This window comes from Sceloporus occidentalis, unplaced genomic scaffold (assembly GCF_023333645.1).
Source record: "Sceloporus occidentalis isolate IW3139 unplaced genomic scaffold, rSceOcc1.0.p SCAF_1, whole genome shotgun sequence".
In the NCBI taxonomy this organism is placed as follows: domain Eukaryota; kingdom Metazoa; phylum Chordata; class Lepidosauria; order Squamata; family Phrynosomatidae; genus Sceloporus; species Sceloporus occidentalis.
Window position 1 is genome coordinate 14,292,358 of NW_028316981.1, and position 19,860 is coordinate 14,312,217.

At 41.8% G+C, this 19,860-nt stretch overlaps 1 protein-coding gene across 1 annotated transcript; it reads left to right on the top strand.

Moving 5' to 3' along the window:
* The first annotated feature begins 2,478 nt into the window (after positions 1-2,478).
* On the top strand, positions 2,479-16,158 carry LOC149320865 (zinc finger protein RFP-like). The gene is made up of 7 exons (XM_089519746.1): positions 2,479-2,883; positions 6,893-6,991; positions 8,594-8,824; positions 10,175-10,197; positions 10,944-11,059; positions 14,059-14,115; positions 15,139-16,158. Exons 1-7 carry the CDS (start codon positions 2,479-2,481, stop codon positions 15,684-15,686), a joined length of 1,479 nt encoding a protein of 492 aa, XP_089375872.1. The 3' UTR covers positions 15,687-16,158.
* The last annotated feature ends 3,702 nt before the right edge of the window (positions 16,159-19,860 follow it).

Sequence of the window (19,860 nt, forward strand, 5' to 3'; positions counted from 1 at the left end):
AAACCTTTTTAGGGATGATGGTGCAAGGTGGGGACTAGCGTTAGAATTCCAACCTATTAAATAAGAGAGCATCTACACTATAGAAATAATGCAGTTTGGCACCACTTTAAGTGCTGCAGCTCCATCCTATGGAGCCCTTGTACACAAGGTCTTTGAACCTTCTCTGACAAAGACTGGTGGCACTTCTCCAAAGTACAAAAACCAGATTTTGTGATGTCCTCCATTTTTCTCAGAACAGGTTAAACGTGTGTGTGTGTGTGTGTGTGTGTGTGTGTGTGTGTGTTACCAGAAGTCCTCCTTTTTCCAGAGCCTGTCCTCCATTCCAGGCTTCTGCCCAGGAACAATTCCAAAAAGTCCTCCATATATTTTTTCTTTTTTTCTTTTATTGAGCCTGACTAAGAAGCAAGCATTGATCCTGAAGCCATTTGAGCTTTTCTTGGGGCAGCTCCTCTTTTCTCCCTGAATCTTCTTCCCATGCTTTTCAAAAAGTAAATGGTTCAAAAGGGGAATCTTTTCAAATTCTCTGCCTTTTGGTTTCCACCAATGGGAAGGGAGATCTTGAGAAAGAGGGCAGGTGATTGGCTCCCAGGGGGAATCCAGTTCCCCTTTGTATTTACATTAGGCATTTGCTTGCCCAGATGTGCAGAAGGAGGAGGCTGGAAGCATCCCAGGCTTATTCTGGGTCCTCCTGGTAAGTAGCTCCTCTTTCTTTAACTTTCTTTGCTAGCTTCACTTGGATGGCTGGATCCCAATGCTTTGGTGGAGATTTGATACACATGTTTCCTTGCCCAGTTCCTCCAATAGTGCTTTGTCTGTTACTCCTTTTCTTTGCTGGTTTCCAGAACTTTTTGTTCTTCTCTTCTTCTCTCTTCCAGGTTAGTTGCAAGCTGTATTGGGTCTGATTCAGAGCTGGGAAAGGTCTGGGTCTGGGGGGGGAAACCCAATTCCAGCAGGACCATTAATAGGGATTTTGTCAAGAAATAGTTCTCTTCCAGGCTTATTATCCAAGTGGTTTTTTAAAATTGTGAATGTTTAAGTTATTTCTTTACTTTATTTCATTTTTAATGCCACCTTTCTCCCAAAAAAGGAGCTTGCTACATAAAAACACTTTAAAAACTTTACAGCTAAGGAAAAAAAATCCAATTAAAATAATCCAGTGAAAACAGTACAAAATGAACATTAAAAGCATACAAAAGTTAAAAACATAACTAAGGCCCAAACTTATTTGTTTACTTATTTATTTCATTTATTTATGCTGCCTTTATCTCAAAAAAGGGACTTGGCAGGATAAAAACACTTTTAAAACTTTACAGTTAAAAAAAACAGTGTAAAATGAACATTAAAAACATAGGAAAGTTAAGTCAGAGAGCTATAGTGCCACAATAAGCTACAATTCCCAGGGTTCCCTAGCACTGAGCCAGGGCAGTTAAACCAGTTTCAAACTGGATTATTTCTGCAGTGTGGTTTGAATCTAAAACACCTCTCCCTCACACAAAAGTGAAATGTGGACTGTTCTCTTGTGTATATCTCATATGTGTATATCTTTTAAACTGATGTGTGTTTTCACATGCTGTGTAATTGTTGTTGTTTGAAATAATTGTATTAGGTTTTGAAACATAAAACATACTTTACCCAAAAAACAACTGAATTACACACAAATAACACATTTCACAAATAGCACAGAATACCATCCTAAACTATACTTATGCTAAAACTAAAGTGCATTAACAACTAAACTATTTTACCCCCAACCTCCCCTGCTCCTATATATCCTGCCCTTATACAAAACTAAAAAAAACTAAACTCCCAAAACACAACTGCATATTGACTTACAACTTCCCAAGCCTGAAAATATTAACACTTAAATCTGTTCATTCCTCAACGACTATCAAATGTTTTTGTTGCTTCTAACCTGAAAACAGAAAGGAAATTTGGTTCAGTCTTCAATATCCATAATATGATATCCACATCATCATCATCATCATCGCTATATGTGCTTTCTCAAAACCAAACCTTTTTAGGGATGGAGGAGTGAGGTGAGGACTAGCATTTGAATTCCAACCCATTAAGTAAGGGAGCATCTACACTGTAGAAATAATGGAGTTTGAAACCACTTTAAATGCTGCAGCTCCATCCTACTGAGTCCTTGTAGTTCTACAAGGTCTTTTAACCTTCTCTGCCAAAAATCCCAGTTTCAGTAGGATCCAGCTATAGGAGTTCAGGTGGTGTCAAACTGGATTATTTCTACAGTGTAGATGCATCCTAGAGGACCACATGAATCCTACCCCAGTTTTTAATGGACCTGTGATCCTGCTTTTACATGATCCAAATCACCTGCTCACATTTCTCTCCCTAAGGGTTGGTGTCTGGTTTTAAACTCCATTCTCATTGTGACAAGAAAGCCAATAGGTGGCTTGTAAGAATCAAGGAAGGAGACAAGACAAGACATTAGAAATGGAGTCCACCGAAGGAAGTGCGATGGCTGCCAAACGTCCCAGGGAGTGGCTTTGGTGCGAAGCGCTTTGTCCAATCTGTGTCCAGTATTTTACGGATCCGGTGAGTCTGGAGTGCGGGCACAGTTTCTGCAAGGCCTGCCTCCTGTCTTCCTGGGAAGAGATGCCCAAAGCGGTCGCCTGCGTTCGGTGCGAATATCTGATTTCGAAGAGGACCTTCAAACCCAACGAGCCACTGGCCCGTTTGGTGGAAGAAACTAAGCAAGCGGTGGAGCATGCCAAAGAAGAGGTTGAGGAAAAGGGCATTTGTGAGACACACCAGAAGATCCTAAACTACTACTGCAAAGATGACCAGGCTGCCATTTGTGAGCTGTGCAGGGAGTCAGAGATGCACCGGAGTCACAAAGTGACAGATCGCAACAAGTATAAGGTAGGAATATTCTGGTTATGGGTTGGGCTTGGAAAGGTGACATGGTGGCCTCAAGCCAGCTGAAACCCATTCTTGGGATTCCAGGTAGAAGCACAGAGTTGGAAGAGACTACAAGGGCTTCCAATCCAACCCCTTGCCATGCAGGAACTCACAATCAAAGTATCCTCGACAGATGGCCATCCAGCCTCTGCTTAAAAACCTCCAAGGAAGGTGACTCTACACTCTGAGGGAGTGTGCTCCACTGTCCAACAGCCCTTACTGTCAGGAGGTTCCCCCTAAAGTTGAGCTGGAATCTCTTTTCCTGCAGCTTGCATCCATTGCTCTGTGTCCTATTCTTTGGAGCAGCAGAAAACAAGCTTGCTCCGTCCTCAATGTGACACCCTTTCAAATGTTTAAACAGAGTTATCATATCACCTCTTAACCGTCTCTCATTCCTGACATACGAGCTTATCATACTGGGGCTAATTTTGGCATTAAAGAGAGATTAAAGCGCTTTTAAAGCATCCTGTAAATAAAGGGAAAATGGTGAGTAATTGCATGAATGATTATCACATGATATTGCGCAAATAAAGTGCAGTCGGAAATGCATTGTTGCTGGAATCCCAAAAGTAAAAAGATACGTCTTAATGCGTCTTTGTGACCACTTTAATGGTGGGTTTTGTGCGATGTTATGTGAAATTGTTTCAGGTAATTACACAATTTTTCCATGATATTCACAGGACAAACTCCCAATCTCTTTCGTGTGATAAACTCCTAATACATATTTCTATACTCAAACTCATTTCTGGCTAACATTAGAATGGCACTTGGTACATGCTCTCAGCCTCATGTTTGAGTGTTGAATTCTGACTCTGGAGACCAGAGTTTGAATCTCCATTTGGCCATGAGACTGAGTGGATGACCTTGGGCAAGTCACACACTCTCAGCCTCAGGGGAAGGCCATGGCAAACCCCCTCTGAACAAATCTGGCCAAGAAAGCCCCATGATAGTTTTGCTTTTGGGTCGCCATAAGTCAGAAACGAAGCCAGGGCACACCGCAACAACAAATATGCTTACAGGCTTTCATATGTTTTAGAAGCTGGGAGAGTCTGACTTGCCCAGGGAAGCACACATTCTCTAACACTTTATTTGCTTTCCAGAAACTTGATTCTGAATATATTTTTTAATTAAAAAATCTTATTTAAGAAGCAAATCTGATACAGGAGAAGGTTATGAAATATCCTCCTCTCTGGGCTACCTTCAGCGGGCTCACCAATACCAAAAATAGGCCTACTGAGACAGAGCCAGTCACAAAATGGCTGCAAGTGGAGCTCACGTTTGGCACAGTCAGCCTGCTTTTACAGAAACCATGTTACAGTTGGCCCTCCATATTTCTGGCTTTGACCTTTGCGGATTTGAATATTTGTGCTTTTGCTTAATATGTTCTCTCTAGGAATCTAGGTTCTCCAGTGCAACTCTGCCAGAAGTTGACCATAGAATTGTGCTAGAGAACCTAGAAGTTCCTAGAGAAAACACTTTTCTAGGCATTTGTAGGCCCTCCAGCATGAATCTGTGATCAGCCTCTGGCAGATCCAAACAAACATCTGTCAGTGGTACTTTTATTGACCAGCTGAAATGAACAATATACTTGTTGCAAGCTTTCAAAGCTCCATGGGCTTCTTCATCAGGCAAGATGTTACAAACCAAACGGGAGGAAAAAGAACAATTGGAGATGTTAGTCGGATGCCTGCATGTTGTTTCAGTCCTTAGTAAAGAGGTTATGATGTGGAGGATATCTTTTGCAGGAGGGTTCCTCCTCCTTCTGACCATGTGGCAGCAGGGAGCATACAGTCTTTACTAAGGACTGAAACAAAATGCAGGCATCTGACTAACTACTCCATTTTTTTCTCCTCCTGTTTGATTTGTAACTTTTTGCCTGATGAAGAAGCCCATGGAGCTTTGAAAACTTGAAACAATTATATTGTGCATTTCAGTTGGCCAATAAAGGTATCACTGATGGATTTTTGTTTGGATTTGTTCAATGGCCAACACAGCTGCCCCTGCGTGTTTTCTGTATTATGGCAGATGTTGACCATAGACTTGCGCGGGAGACCTTAGAAGTTCCTAGAAAAAAACTTCTCTAGGCATTTGTAGGTCTTCCAACATGATTCTATGATCGACTTATGGCAAATGTTGACCATAGAGTTGCACTGGAGAACTTAGAAGACCCTAGAGAAAACACTATTTGCACATTACACTTTCACAGGGGTCTTTCACCCCTAACCCCAGCAAATGTGGAGTACCTAAGGAGTTTGGAAGAGTGACTTTTCAGACCACACTTTCTAGAATCTCTAGCCAACGTGGTCAGTGCTGGCTGGGGATTCTGGGAGCTAGTGTCCAAGCCATTTTCCAGGCTCTGGGAAACGTAGGTCATCTCTCTTCATAAACTGTTACATTATTTGCAGTGAAAAATTCCCAGGCAGTTCAGTATTAAAACATAGGAAGATTTCTTGGGCGTGAAGCACAGACATGGGTACTAGACTCAGATGATCCAAACACACTGCAGAAATACTCCAGTTTGAGACTGCTTTAACTGCCTTTGCTCAGTACTAGGGAACTCTGTGAACTGTAGTTTTGTGACACATTTAGCCTTCTTTGTCAGAGCTCTGGTGCCACAATAAACTACAGTTCCCAGGATTCCTAGCACTTACCCAGGCAGTCAAGTGGTCTCAAACTAGATTATTTCTGCAATGTATTTTGGAATTTGGTTCTCTATTTCAGGCAGAATTTGCTGAACTTTATTTTCCTCTCGCCGTCACCACATGCTTCTTAATAAATCTATACTTATTTTTTTGGAGGTAGCCGTGTTGGCCATATAGCAAAGTACAATAACATCCAAAATCCACAAAATGGTGATATTTTTATTTGGCCAACCAAAATGCACAAAATATATGATGCAAGCTTTTGAAGCTTCACTGGCTTCTTCATCAGGCAAAAGTACATTAAAAATCATTCAGAAAAAAATTAATTAAATGATGATGTTAGTCTCAGACCTGAATTTTCTCAAGTAATTTTGTGGGGGGATATCTTCCTTCTGACCACGTGGCACTGAGAATGAAGAAGACATCTTGAATCTCAGAATAAGAACCTTTTTGTATTGCTAATGGGATTCCGATTTTATCTCCTGGACTTTGGAATGCTTTGTTCCCAGTGCCACATGGCCAGAAGAAAGGAGTCCTGCTTACATATAGATGTTCCCCCATAAAATAACTTGAGAAAATGCAGGTCTGTGACTAACATTGTCATTTTATACAGCAGATCCTTGGTATTCGCTGGAGTTTGTTTCTAGGACCCCCTATGGATACCAAAATCCATGGATGCTTAACTCCCACTAAATACAGTGGCATAGTAAAATGGTGTCCCTTATATAAAATGGCAAAATTAAGGTTTGCTTTTTTGGAATGTATATGTTTTTTTTTAAATATTTTAATGCCATGGATGGTTGAATCCATGGATAAAGAATCCATGGCTATGAAGGGTCAGCTGTTATTTTTTTTTCCTCCTGTATGTTTTTTCACACCTCTTGCCTGATGAAGAAGCCAGTGGTGCTTTGAAAGCTTGCATTGCATATTTCTGCATTTAGGTTGACTGAATAAAGGTATCACTGTTTGTGGATTTTGGATGTTATTGTACTCTACTCATTTTTATGTCAGTTGCCCTCTTCTTTCCATGGTGCTGTTTTTGCTTCCTCCTCCTGCTTGCCTACTGTTCAGCAAGAGTAGGCCTGCAGAGTGGATAAACTTTCTAGAGGAGTTTTTTGTGGGTTTTTCGGGCTATGTGGCCATGTTCCAGAAGAGTGTGTTCCTGATGTTTCTCCAGCATCTGTGACTGGAGTGGGCTAGAGGAGTTTGCTGATGAGCAGAGAAGATTAAGGAGAACATCAGACCCTCCTTTCAGACATGTATGTTGCTGGACTTTATAGTGTGTGCTTGCTTTCTGGTCCCTGATTAACCATGATTTCTTTCCTCAGAATCAAATGAAAGGCTATTTGAACCGAGTGATGATGATGAGACGAGATTTTTACTTGAACTGCAATTCAAATGCTGAAGGCAAACCACAAGAGTGGCTGGTAGGAACAAAGCTGGGGGGCAAAGGCATTGAAACTCAGTTGGCAAAAATTTGAATAAAATAAAAGCACCCTGGCTACATAGTCCTAACTGTCAAAATTCATGTTTACAATTTGTAACTGCAATAAAAGGTTGTAGTATATACACTTGCATAATAGGAACACTTACATTCCGGGTTCCAGTCAACCATTCCTTGCAATCAGAACATTTCCAGGCATCCTTTCTACATATTGTGCTCTTTTTTTCAGTGACCATTTTATATTCTGCGGGTACTGAGCATATTCAGTTCTTACTAGCTTGCTGGAAAGGATGCCTTCTTTGATTTGATTGATTGACTGATTGATTGCCTTGTTGCAAAGCTCCAGGTTTTCTGTATGCTGATGCTTTGTATTTCTGTAGCTCCGTTTGTTCTGTTAACTCTCCTACCAGCATTTGCCATGTGTGTTTGCTCTTGGGAGGAGTGATAAATGATTCTATTCTCACAGGCTTTTATGGTAAGAGATACTGAACGCTCCTGCAGAGTGGCATAATATAGTGGTTTGAGTGTTGGACTATGACTCTGAAGACCAGGGTTTGATTTCCCATTTGGCCATGAAACCCACTAGGTGATCTTGGACAAATCGCATGCTCTCAGCCTCAGGGGAAAGATATGGCGAAGCTCCTCTGAAGAAATCTTGCCAAGAAAACCCTATTATAGGGACGCCTTAAGTCAGAAATGACTTGAAGGCACACAACAACAAACGTAGGTTTTTGGAAGGTGGAGAGGGCAAGAATGGCTAGAGCCCTCAAAGGATGGATGAACAACCTCCCTAGATGCAGATTAATGTTTTTGCCCAATAAATACTGTGACTGTTCCTTTAGCTTTACAATTCCTTACTGCCCACCTAGTTGGAGAGAAATTTCTTCTGGCTTGTTAAGACCTATAGCTTAGAAAACTACTTTTTATAGGACAGAGTCCTTCAACCAGCTTTGACATTGGGAGCTGGAATTAAAAAGTAACCACAGTTTTCCAGTTCAAAACATTGCAGGGAAACTGTTCTAATAAGCTAAGATGCCTTTGTAGCCACGTATGCAAGAGGAGAAGGGAAGAATAGGACAGTCAGGCTTGTCTTACAAATCAGAGCACTACTGTAGTGGTTTGATCATTGGACTATGACTCTGGAGACCAGGGTTTGAATCCCGGCTCTGCCATGAAACTCACTGGGTGACCTTGGGCAAGTCACACTCTCTCACCCTCAGAGGATGGCAAAGGCAACTCCCCTCAGAAGAAACTTACCAAGAAAACCCCAAGCCTTAGGGTCACAGTACATTGGAAACAAAGGCACAAAACAACAACAAACACTGGATCCTGAACCAGTATGTGTCTGGGGAATCCAAGGGAGGAAACTTTATTTTCCCCAGATAGTGGAATGTCAATAGATCAGGGGTAAACAACTGTAGCCCTCCATTTATTTCCTGCTTAACACTCCAGGCAGCACCAGCCACTGGGAGAGATGATGGGAGCAGATATCCAAAAATAACCAGAGGGCCACAGGTGCTCATCCCTGATTTAGTTGTCCCTCAAGTTGACCTTCCATTTGTCTGTTTTTGCTATTTCTTTGTAGAAGCAGACGGAGGTCATGAGGAAGAAAGTAGTGGCAGAGTTCAAGAGGCTACACCAGCTTCTGGAGGATCAAGAGTATATGTGGATGTCGGACCTGGTAGCACTGGAGAAAATGATTGTGGACAGTAAGAAGAGCTATGAGGCCAAAGCCCAGAGTCAAATCCGCTATGTTGACGAGGCCTATATAGAGATGGAAGGACGATGTTTGACGGGTGAAAAGGAGTTTTTGCAGGTGAATATGTAGTAGCAACAAAGCCTACTCAACTGGGCAAGATAATAATATAATAATAGATTTTTTATTTCTCACCCCTCCTCAAGGATCAAGGTAGAGTACAGCATGTTAAAATACAAAACACAATTAAGAACGGATAAAACCAACAGTTATAGTACAATACTTTAAAACCTTTAAAATGCATTCACAAGAAAACATTCTTTAGAATATACAAATTAAAAAGTCATGATTTAAAATGGACTGGGTGGGCCTGCATTAAGAGATGTGTCTTTAGTGCTGTTTTAAATCGAGTGAGCATTTCCAGCTGTCATGTCTCTGGCAGGCCACTCCAGCAGACAAAAAGGTCCTCTGGGTAACCCTTGCCAGTCTAGACCTGGCTGGTTGGAGGAAACATTTTCCAGAGGACCTGATTGTACAGGGTGCATTGTACATGAGAAGGTGATCCTGTAGATAACCTAGGTAAGTAATAACCAACACTTTGTACTTTGCCCGGAAACTAATTGGCAGCCAGTGGAGTAATTTTAAGATGGGTATAATGTGATCATTCCTGGATGTATATGTAATCAGTCTGGCTGCCATATTCTGAACTAGCTGGAGTTTCCAGGCTTTGGATGATGATGATAGCCCAAAGGTAGAGCGTGTTGCAGAACTCCAGCCTTGAGGTTACATGTACACACACTACCTTCTGTAGGTCTTCTGGTTCTAGGAAGGGGCACAGTTGGCATATCAGGCAAAGCTGTTAACATCACATCTACCAAAGATGTCATTTGGAGAGACAGATCCAGGAGCACCCCCAAACTGCAAACAGTCTTTAGGGAGAGTGTGACCCCCCCCCCCCATCTACAACTGGTTGACACACCTCCAGCCCCAGGTTAGGAAGAGTGCTGGACTCTTTATTAAATAGCTGAACGTACCAAAAAACAGATTCATTTTGAAAGCAGCTGATTGGAATGAACAAAGGGTGGGTAGGTGTAGAGTGCCCATTTCTCCTCACCTCTTAGGCTGCATTTTCTCCACCCACCCCCCCACCCCCCAAAAAAAAAAAGAGGCTATTTCAGCCTATTTTCAAAAAGCAAAGAAAGAGGTTTGCCTTCTGGAGGTTTCTAGCAGAGTTTGTGGTTAGACAAACCTCTAGGATACCAAGTTCCATGGATGTTCAAGTGCTGTTGTATATAATGGCATAGTAAAATGGTGTCCATTGTCTGAATGACAAAATCGAGGTTTGCAATTTTTTCAAGTCATGGATGGCTGAATCCGTGGATGTAGAATCCATCAATACGGAGGGCTGACTGTACTTTTAAAAGAGAGCAAAGCTGAACTCCTTAGTAATATTTTTTTCTTCCCCCATAGGATTTTGGAAAGGGCCTCGTAAGGTATGTTGCTCCCCTCGTGTTCTCTGATCCTTGATATGGTATATGTCCCAAAGTCATAATACGTCGTTTTCAAGGTCCTGTAGGAAGATATGTGCATGTGTGTGTATGTGTTTGCATGTTCGCTTCCTTCATATGCTACCTCTCTGCCGAGCATTTGAGCTGTTTATTGTTTAAAACAATGGCTTATGATCGTAAAAGAATTAGTACAAGAATAGTGGTGGTGGAGGACAAAAACAAACAATGAAGAAAAAACTGATAATTTAGTAACAAAATTATGGTAGGCAACACCATATTTACAGTTTGGTGACTCGTACTACTAGTTAGCTTTTCATTGTGTGTCAGAGGAATGAAATGAGGGTGGCATGAATTAAAAAAATTTTTTTTAAAATAACTTGAAATAGTTACTTATTACATGCCAAAGCTCAGTTCATCCTACTCATTACATTACATTACTTTTTAAATATAGGTTTGTTGTGCCTTTGTGATAATGTTTAACCCATTATGAGTCACTCTGTAAGTTGAAACTTCCATGTTCTGAGCTTTGGGGATGCAGACCTCTTTCCCTGAACACCTCATCCTCCAGATGACTGCCCCACTTTACCCAGTAACAGGGTCAACCTTGCATCTTCTCCAAACTTATAAAGAGCTTTATTTAAAAATGGCTGTATATTCTATATATGGCTTAGGTTTTTAAATCTAAAAGATAGGCTTCAAGAACAGTCAGATTTTCTTCTTGCCCCCTTCAGGTTTGATGACAGAAAGCTAGAAAATCCAGTGACTTTTCCAACAGAACTGAAAACAAGAATCCAGACATTCTGTGATCGGAAAATTTTCCTGGATAATGTGTTGAAGACATTCAGTGGTATGCATTGTTGCAAAATTGTTGTTTTCAAGTAGAGGAATTGCTTTTGGTTCATGTACAGGAATGAGGAATGGGAAATGCAGGAGTGGACCCTGCAGTGAGCTATATTCTATCAAACTCCTTTTGGAAAAATATGGGGATAGACTGATGAAGAAACTAGGCAAACTAAAGCACCACTTGAGAAACTGAGAACTGAATTTTCTTTCTTGATACAAGTTGAGTCTCCCTTACCTGAAATTCTGAAATCCAAAGTATTCCATAATCAAAATTATCCCCATGGTGGCTGATATAGTGACACCTTTGCTTTCTGATGGGTCAGTGTACACAAACTTTGTTTCATGCACAAAATTATTTAAAATATTATGCATAAAATTAAATTCAGGCTACATGTATAAGATGTATCCAAAACATAAATTAATGTACGGTTTACACATGGGTCGCATGTCCAAGATATCTGATTGTGTGTATCCAAATATTCCAAAATTTGGAAAACTCCACAATCTGAAACACTTCTGGTCCCAAGCATTTTGGATAAGAGAGACTGAGCCTGTATTAAAAGGTAACTCAGTTCAGAGTTTCCCAAGTTGTGTTTCAGTTGGCCTAAGTCCTTTACCAGTCTGTCCCTGAAAAATAGTTTTTGGGACTGTTTTGGGCAGATTTAGTAGGTGTGAACACTTGGAAACTGAATTTCTCTCTTAATTGTGTTGTTTCATTGCCTTCTCCTGGCTCTCTGCTCCTAATAGTAACTGTGACATCAGATTTCTTACCTCACAAACCACTTTCCAACTTTTCCTGTTCGCCTCATCCCAAAAATTCTGCCACTGTGTGGAAAGTATTTCTGGTCTTTGTTCTAACCATAGTTGCATCCACACTGTATAATGATAGCACTAATGCCACTTTATAATTTCCACGGTTCCATCTTGTGGGATTTGTAGTTTCATCTGGTATTTATAATTCACTGCCAGAAAGCTTAACTGCCAGATAGAGGTAAGCCAAATTTAAAAGCCAAGCGATAAGCTCCTTAGTAAGGCCCTTGATTATGTGCATTCTGCAAAAAAAAGTCATATAAAAATAGATAAAGCAGCCTGATTTTTGTTCCCTAAGCCTAACTCTCTGTCTTATCTGTTTATTGTTCTTCCTGTATCAAAACCACAGAGACAGAGTTGTCCTGAATGTTCTCCAAGTCACACTTTTACATTTTCAAGCATATTTCTCCAAACTGACAACCAGTCTTATGCCTGTATTTAGGTGAAAGGCTGTAAGACCCAAGGTTTGTAGCCAGTAACAAAACACCATTTCAGATTTTTAACATAAGCCAGCTGAAGCATTAGCAATCGTGGCTTCTTTCAGTCCCCTGTAGGAATCCATATTAACTCCTCCAATGTAGTATGAATTTGCTCCCAACCTACCAGGTGCATTCCCTTCTGCCCCATTCAGCTCCTACTTTGTTTTCATGGGGAAATTTGGAAACTTACTGCTTCTTTGTTCCTCCCACCTCATCTACCTTTGCCTGCAAGAGACTGAATCCTATTCTTTAGATTATTTAGAGATGGGAAGGCTCTGGCTTACAGGCTGTGTGCAGCGCAGCTCTATTTTTTCATATATTCTGTTTTATATTGCTATTTTAAAAAAAAATCTCAGGATCATTTTCAGTAGTGAAAATCATAATCATAATCAAATATTTATTTATATCCCCCCTTTCCCTTGTGAGGATCTAGGCGGGTAACAACAGTCCAATATAACATTTAAAAACAGTAGTAACATGATCCCAATCTCCTAACCCTCCCTCGTTCTGCTAAAATACAAATAAAACGTCATACTATATAATAACAGTAGCACTATCACACATTACACCCAGTTGCATAGAGAAAATATCTCAAAACCACTTACACACCAGTTTCACTGATTATCCCTGCAGAGACCCTGCAACTTTTTTAAATGGCCAAAACATGAATAAAATAGTGGCCGGATAAAAATTCTCTTTCCCTCTCTTTTTCACTCTCACACACACTTTGGGTAGTTTCCACCCCTGGTTTAGTCCCAACTAGAGTAGACTGAATCAGCTTTTGAATGGCAAATCAACAGATAGATCAGGCCTGCACAACTGGCTGCATGTGGCCCGCCAAAGGATGTGGAATTATTTCATGGCTCCTCCACTGCTTGGCCTTCTCCTGAGGAGAGGGTCAGGCAGTAGAGGAGGAGGATGGGCAAATGCTTGCCAAATAAGGCTCCTCCACCATCCGGCTTTCTCCTGAGGAGGAGGCAGGGCAAATACTTGCCGTACAAGGCTCCTCCACTGGTTGTTTTTTTCCTAAAGAGAAGTCTGGGTGGAGGATGAGTGAACACTTGCAATGCTCCTTTGTTGCTTGGCTTTCTCTTGAGGAAAGGGTCAGGCAGAGGAGGAGGATGACAAAATTAATATTAATAATAATTAAAATTTATTAATTAATATTTAATTAAAACCTGTCTGGCCCAAAGAAGCTAACCTATTTAAGTTTTGGCTTACTGCCTTCTTACTGCCAAATTGTGAAGTGTGGAACAGGCAGGAATGGAGAAGTATCCAGTTGTGGTCCCATAGCCAGATGCAAAATGATTAGAGCTGGGTAGAGATCCACCAGGACCCTCTAGAAGTCTCAGTGCTCTTGTAATCATTTTCCATCTGGCTACAGAGGCATAGTCAAATGCTTCTCCGATCCTACACATACCTCATAAGACATGGAAAACCATGTTGGAGATCAGAAGCTGTATGGTAGGTCCATGGAGGGGGGACTTTGGGTGCTGGGGAGGAAGGGAATGAATTAATAAATACCATCCTCCACAGCATCCCCAAAAAAGACATGCAGAGGCGTAAGATATGTGTGTGTGCGTCCCTAAAAGGATACCAGGCTCTGAATGTAACTTAAGGGTCAGCATCAGTTTTGAGTTGCCCAATTGACCCACATTTTGTCATTCATTATCATTCTTATTCATTTAAGATGAAATGGCTGTAATAATGAAAGGAAGAGGAAGAAAGAGATTTAAAACAAGCTTATCAGAGGAACAAAAAGGCAACAGAGGTAAGGTCTGAAATGGAAACCTGTAATAACTAGCAGAAGACAAAAGTGTGATTTAGACCTTCCCCATGCATCAGATAAAATGGAGAAGAGCTGTCAGGAAAACCAAACGTATTAATTTATCTGATAGTTGAGTTCATATCCCACTTTTTGTCCAGTGCATGAAGTTAAGGTAGTGCATTCCTTTCCATTTTGTCTTTGCAATGCTTTATTCCCCTGTTCTCCTCCTCCACTTCATCCTCAGGACAACCCTTGTCCCCTTCTGGGGGTCCTGCCCCACCATTTGATGACCATTGCTGTAGAGGGTAAGGTCTCTTGGGATGGTTCATTCACAGGGTTGCCAGAAGTCAAGGTCAACTCAAAGGCAGTTGACAACAGAATTGTTTGATGGGTCTCAACACCCTAAAGGCACCAGATCCCATCTGATCTTGGAAGCTAAGCAGGGTCAGCCCTGGTTGGTACTTAGATGGGAAGCCATCCATGAATACCAGGTGTTGTAAGATCTATTTTTACAGGAAGGAACTGGCAAAACCATCTCTTGAATATTCCTTGCCTTAGAAAACCCCATGAGGTAGCCGTAAATTGACAGAAAACATAGCGTCCTTGTCCCATCCTTTTCCCGTTTGTATAGCATGGTTGTGAGAAGATCTTCATACAATATCGCACTTATCCTATCAATGTCCCATCATTAAACTGCAATTGACTGCATTCGTGCAAAAGACTTGTATTGGACGTCACCCTGATTTCGTCATTGTCCTGGCAGTGAAGTGGAATTGTCCAGTCCTTGCTTTCATTTTGTATTAACGGAGGAACATGTTTATGCAATTCCACTTCACTGACAGTTTAATGACAGGATCAGCGCAAACATATGCATGTCTTTTGCACAATCTCTGTCACAGACAGGATTAGGACAGGTTTCACTCCCATCCCGCATCTCATAATCTTCATTGTTTGGTGCTTATATAGGGAAGAGCTGTGTATACAAATTACAGTCTTCTTTCTCTTGATCTCTTTTCTGTGCTGCAGTGGAAGTTATTCTGGATCAAGACACAGCCCATCCACATCTCTGGCTTTCTCAAGACCTGAAGAAGATGCGCTATATCAAATATATTGTGCCATTGCTTGAACGTCCTAGAGGATTTAAATTTTCACCCTGTATTCTTGGCCGTCAAGTTTTCTCTTCAGGGAGGCATTATTGGGATGTGAAGGTGTGTGGATTGGGGCGTGAATGGGCTCTTGGAATCGCCAGGGCATCTGTGTCTAGGGACGATAATCCTCTTGGTCCTTGTTGGGATGGGGTCTGGGTGGTGGGAAAGCGTCGGAAAGATGCACTATACTCTCGTTGGCTCATGGCTTTTGCGCTCCAAGAAGAAGATGATGATACCGTTCTGATTTTAAGCCAGAAACCAGAGAAGATCCGCGTGTGCCTCGACTGCTCAGAGGGCCGAGTGGCCTTCTCCAATGCAGACACAGATGAATTCATTTATAGTTTCAGTTCGCCCATAATTTCTAGCGAGAGGATCCGCCCCTTTTTCTGGAGTTTCAGTGAGAGTATTGAATTTTTGATGCTTTAGTAGAATTTGTTGGGGGGGATGAATACTTTTTGGCACTGTTAACTCCCAGAATTGTAGGAATTTCATGAAGATAACTTTTCTGTTAGCTTTTCCTAAGAGAGGTCAATCCTATCTCTAGTTCACTTTTTCCCCTTCCATGCCACGGAGAAGTGAATGGCTAAAGTCGTGTTACTTCAGTAGCATTACTTTGAGTTACAGTCTTAATCACACTGGAGGAAAAGTGAATGGGTAAACAAGGAGATGAGTAGAATTACTTCAAGTTAGTTAGGGGAACAATCTTGATCACTCTAGAGTGGAATTAAATATAATGGTTCCAGGATGCATGAATGTGGGTAGAGTGATGCTGAGAATATGATATACTTAAATAGTTGTTGCTTCTACTTTAGTCTTACTCACTCAGAAGGCATTTTTGTGTCTCTCTCATCCTTATTTCCCCCAACTCTTCAATGATGTTGCTTTTCCTTGAGGTAAAATGTGCCGTTTCAATAAAAGTTGCCAAGTTCAGTTTGTGACAAAGTGCTTTATGTCCTAGTAAATAACAGATGCTATTTTAAAAATTAGTATTATCTCAGGGCTAAACATAGGTCTAAATACTCTGCATCTGATCCCATCTGATCTGGGAAGCTAATTGGGTTAAGCCTGGTAGTAATTGAATGGGAGACCACCAAGGAATACCAGGAGTCACGTGCTCTATTAGAGAGAGAGAGAGAAGTAGCTAACAGCTTCTGAGTGTTCCTTGCCCAAGAAAAAATGTGTAAACATAATAGGATTGTCATAAGTCAACACATACACACAGAGACATTCAGTCACAACTTGGAAAATGACCTGCTTGCTGGGGAATTCTGGAGAGGCCAAAAACATGTTTCTTCCCAAATTCTGCTTTGAAGCCTTTGTTCATATTAGGCATGTGAGGTCATTAGAGAAAACCATTTCTTCACTGCAGCCATAGAATCCCCCGCCCTCGCCCCTCCAGGTGACAGCCTATGCAATGTGTGTGTGTATTGTGTGCTTTTGTGCCAATAGCATATTCATTTCTATACTGCTCATCAGGGCACCTACGCACTCCCCAAGCGGTTTATGACGAGTAAGCTAATTGCCCCCACCAAGATGGGTACTCATTTTACCGACCTACGAAAGGATGGCAATCTGAGTGGAGCTTGGAGCCCTGCCCGGGATCAAACTCCCAATCTTGTGGTTGCAGTACTGGCATTTAATCACTGCACAACCAGGGCTCCTTGGCAACCCTATCATGGGGTTTTCTGGACAAGATTTGATCAGATGAGGTTTTCCATTGCCTTCTCCTGATGCTGAGAGCATGTGCCTTGCCTAAGGTCAACCACTTGGTTTCATAGCCAAGCAGGAATCGAACCCTGGTTTCCAGAGTCATAGTCCAACACTCAAACCACTACACCACACTGGCTTGACCTGTGTAATGCCCTCTCCTTTTTGACAGCCACACAGGGAATTGAACCCTGGGCTCCAGTCATACTCCAGCCTTCAAACCACTATGCCACACTGGCTCTCACCAATGTAGTGTATTATCCAGAAAATCAGCCTTGTGGTTCTGCTCTTGATTTCCTAATGGTTCAGGCTAGAACAGAAAGAAAGCTGCATTTTTCATCTGGTGGGGGTAGCTAGTTATCTCACAGTATAGTTTTTATTATAAGGGCCACAACAGGATCTTGGTTTGAATCCCACTCGTTTTTGTGGCTAATCATCATGGGGCTACCAGTGATGTGTACACCCTCTCTTCGTACACAGCCACACCAGAAGCAATGGACCAACACATCACTCTCACACCAAGGTCACATGAAGATGCCCTCCTGACATTAACTAGACTTGAAAACTCACCTGCCGTTCCCACCTTCGCCTATATGGATATGTTCAATGGGACAAGTGGGGCTGTTCAAAATAGGTGGAGGACACCAGATTGCCTTATAAAAGTTGCAGGAAATGGCACGCTCATTCCTGTTCTCATTCCAAGAAGTGTACAAGACACAGAAAAACCTCATGGGATTTCTTGCCCAAGATGAAGCAAGCCCTCCCAGAACTTATTTGACTCGAGTCCTTGGCAGGTGCACCGATAGTGATGTAGTGGGAACTAAAAGAGCAGATGCTTATAATTCCCATAGGGTTGCCATTTGTCCCAGAAAACCTGGAAAATCCCCAGCTGAAGGGACTTAAAAATGTGCTGGGCAGCTGGGTCAGTTGAAGCAGAATGGTAGGAAAAAGGTGGAATGGTAGAAAATATGCAACAATTTCTATTGGGAGAAAAGATGACTAATGTGTTGCGTTTGCATAAACAGAATGCAAATTAATAATGCATAGTAATTTGGATAATATGCAAAATCAATGCCAGGGTACAACAGACTGGAATAAGGCAACTTTGGTGCTTCCTTCTTTTTGTCCATATCCTAGTCATGCTCTAGAAAAGGAATGGCACAAGCTGGATGTTCAGAGAACTTTAAGAATTTATATCAGGATCACAAGATCATTCAGGAATCAGCAGCTCTGTTTGTTTCCTTTCTTCCATCTTCACTGGCGGGAAAGGCCTCAGTCTGTATGGTCACTAGATGTCCGAAAGCTTGCATTTTCACTATATAAGAATCACTTGGAATTCCTAAGCCACTCTACTTCAGTTCTTTTCTCCCGTGCCACCTTATTCCTCCCGACTCCTGTAGAGATTTGGATATGTCCCATTTTTGGATGGCTTTCCCACTGTGCCATTTCTTCTTTTTAATCCTTTTAACTATTCTAGATCACACAACACATTGTACATCACGGTAACTAAACAGAAATTGAAGCTTCCAAACCTCTGTTTGTCTATGGGAAGTGGGGAGCATGTGAGCTAAATGGGAGTGTCTGAACCCTAATTGCATATACTCCTGCATCGCAGAAAGGGTTTGGACTGGATGGCCCTTGTGGTCTCTTCCAACTCTATGACGTTATGATTCTATAACAGTATTCACAGCAGCATCAAAAAGGAGGGTCCCTCCCTGCCAACTATGCAGCTTTACTCCATATCCACAATCCAGTTCTTATCTATCCCAGATCTTTTCTGAGGCCAATGAGTCTTGATTGCCATTCAAGGCCATGATACCACCAAATACATGCCAGCCATAGTAGGTTGTGTTGTTGGGAACTCTAACCCCTCCCCCCTTGTAAGGATTGCAGCTGACCTCAGAGGAAGCCGCTACTCAATGCTGTGTCTTGGCTTTAACATACCACTCCTGTTGCTACTGTTTTCAGTCTGGGTGAGTCAGGGCCCTAATAATTCTTAACATGAGGAAAAGGGTAGATGTGCTGGCCCCAGATGTCCCCATTCCACATGAAAGTGCTTTCTACAGCGTCAAATCATTGTCTTAAATGTGCTTTCCAAAAGGTTGAAAGCTGCCTTGAATCCTGTGTTGGGAGAAAGGCAGTTTATAAATTGTTGTTGTTGTGTGCCTTCAAGTTGTTTCCAACTTGAGTCTACCCTAAGACAAACCTATCACAGGGTTTTTCTGGCATGACTGATTCAGATGGGGTTTCCCATTGCAAATTCCAGGCCTTTGCTTTTTTTTTTTTTTTGCTTGACCCAACATACTTGTAATGTATATTCTCCTACTGCCCTCCACTTTAGGGAACATTATTTTTTTCAATGAGTCATCTCATGATGTGCCCAAACACAATTGCCTCAGTGTAGTCATTCTGGCTTCTGGTGAGAGCTCAGGCTTGATTTGTTCTAGGACCCATTCCGTTATCTTTTTGGATATCCATAGAACTCAAATTTATTTTTCTTCTTGTCATCTTTCACTACCATACACAGAAAGAATGGATGATTCTTACTTTGGTATTTAAAGATCTCTCTACACTTGAGGATCTTATTTGGGTCCTTCATAGCAGCCCTTCCAAGTCTTAGGCAGGAGATACAGACAGAGCCAAGACGTTGCTCCTTTCTGCCCCACATGAAGGCTGCAGCAACCAAACACCGCAGCCTCTGGGAGCCCTAAAAAGAACCCGTTCCCATTCTTCTTAGGGTGTGCGCTGGGTGCAATTGGCGCCTTTGCATGCAATGATGTCTATGTGGATGGGGGCGAGCCATTATAGCGTGGTATGACTTGGGAGCATGCAGACGCTCCGCTCTCCCGAGCCCCAAAATTGGCCCCAAGCCGGCATTTTGCGCCAGTCTGTA

Coding starts and splice junctions, on each gene's coding strand:
- LOC149320865 (XM_089519746.1), top strand. CDS start 2,479: ATGGCTGCCAAACGTCCCAGGGAGTGGCTTTGGTGCGAAGCGCTTTGT. Junction 6,992..8,593: donor GCAAACCACAAGAGTGGCTG/GTAGGAACAAAG, acceptor ATTTCTTTGTAG/AAGCAGACGGAGGTCATGAG. Junction 11,060..14,058: donor TGTGTTGAAGACATTCAGTG/GTATGCATTGTT, acceptor TAATAATGAAAG/GAAGAGGAAGAAAGAGATTT.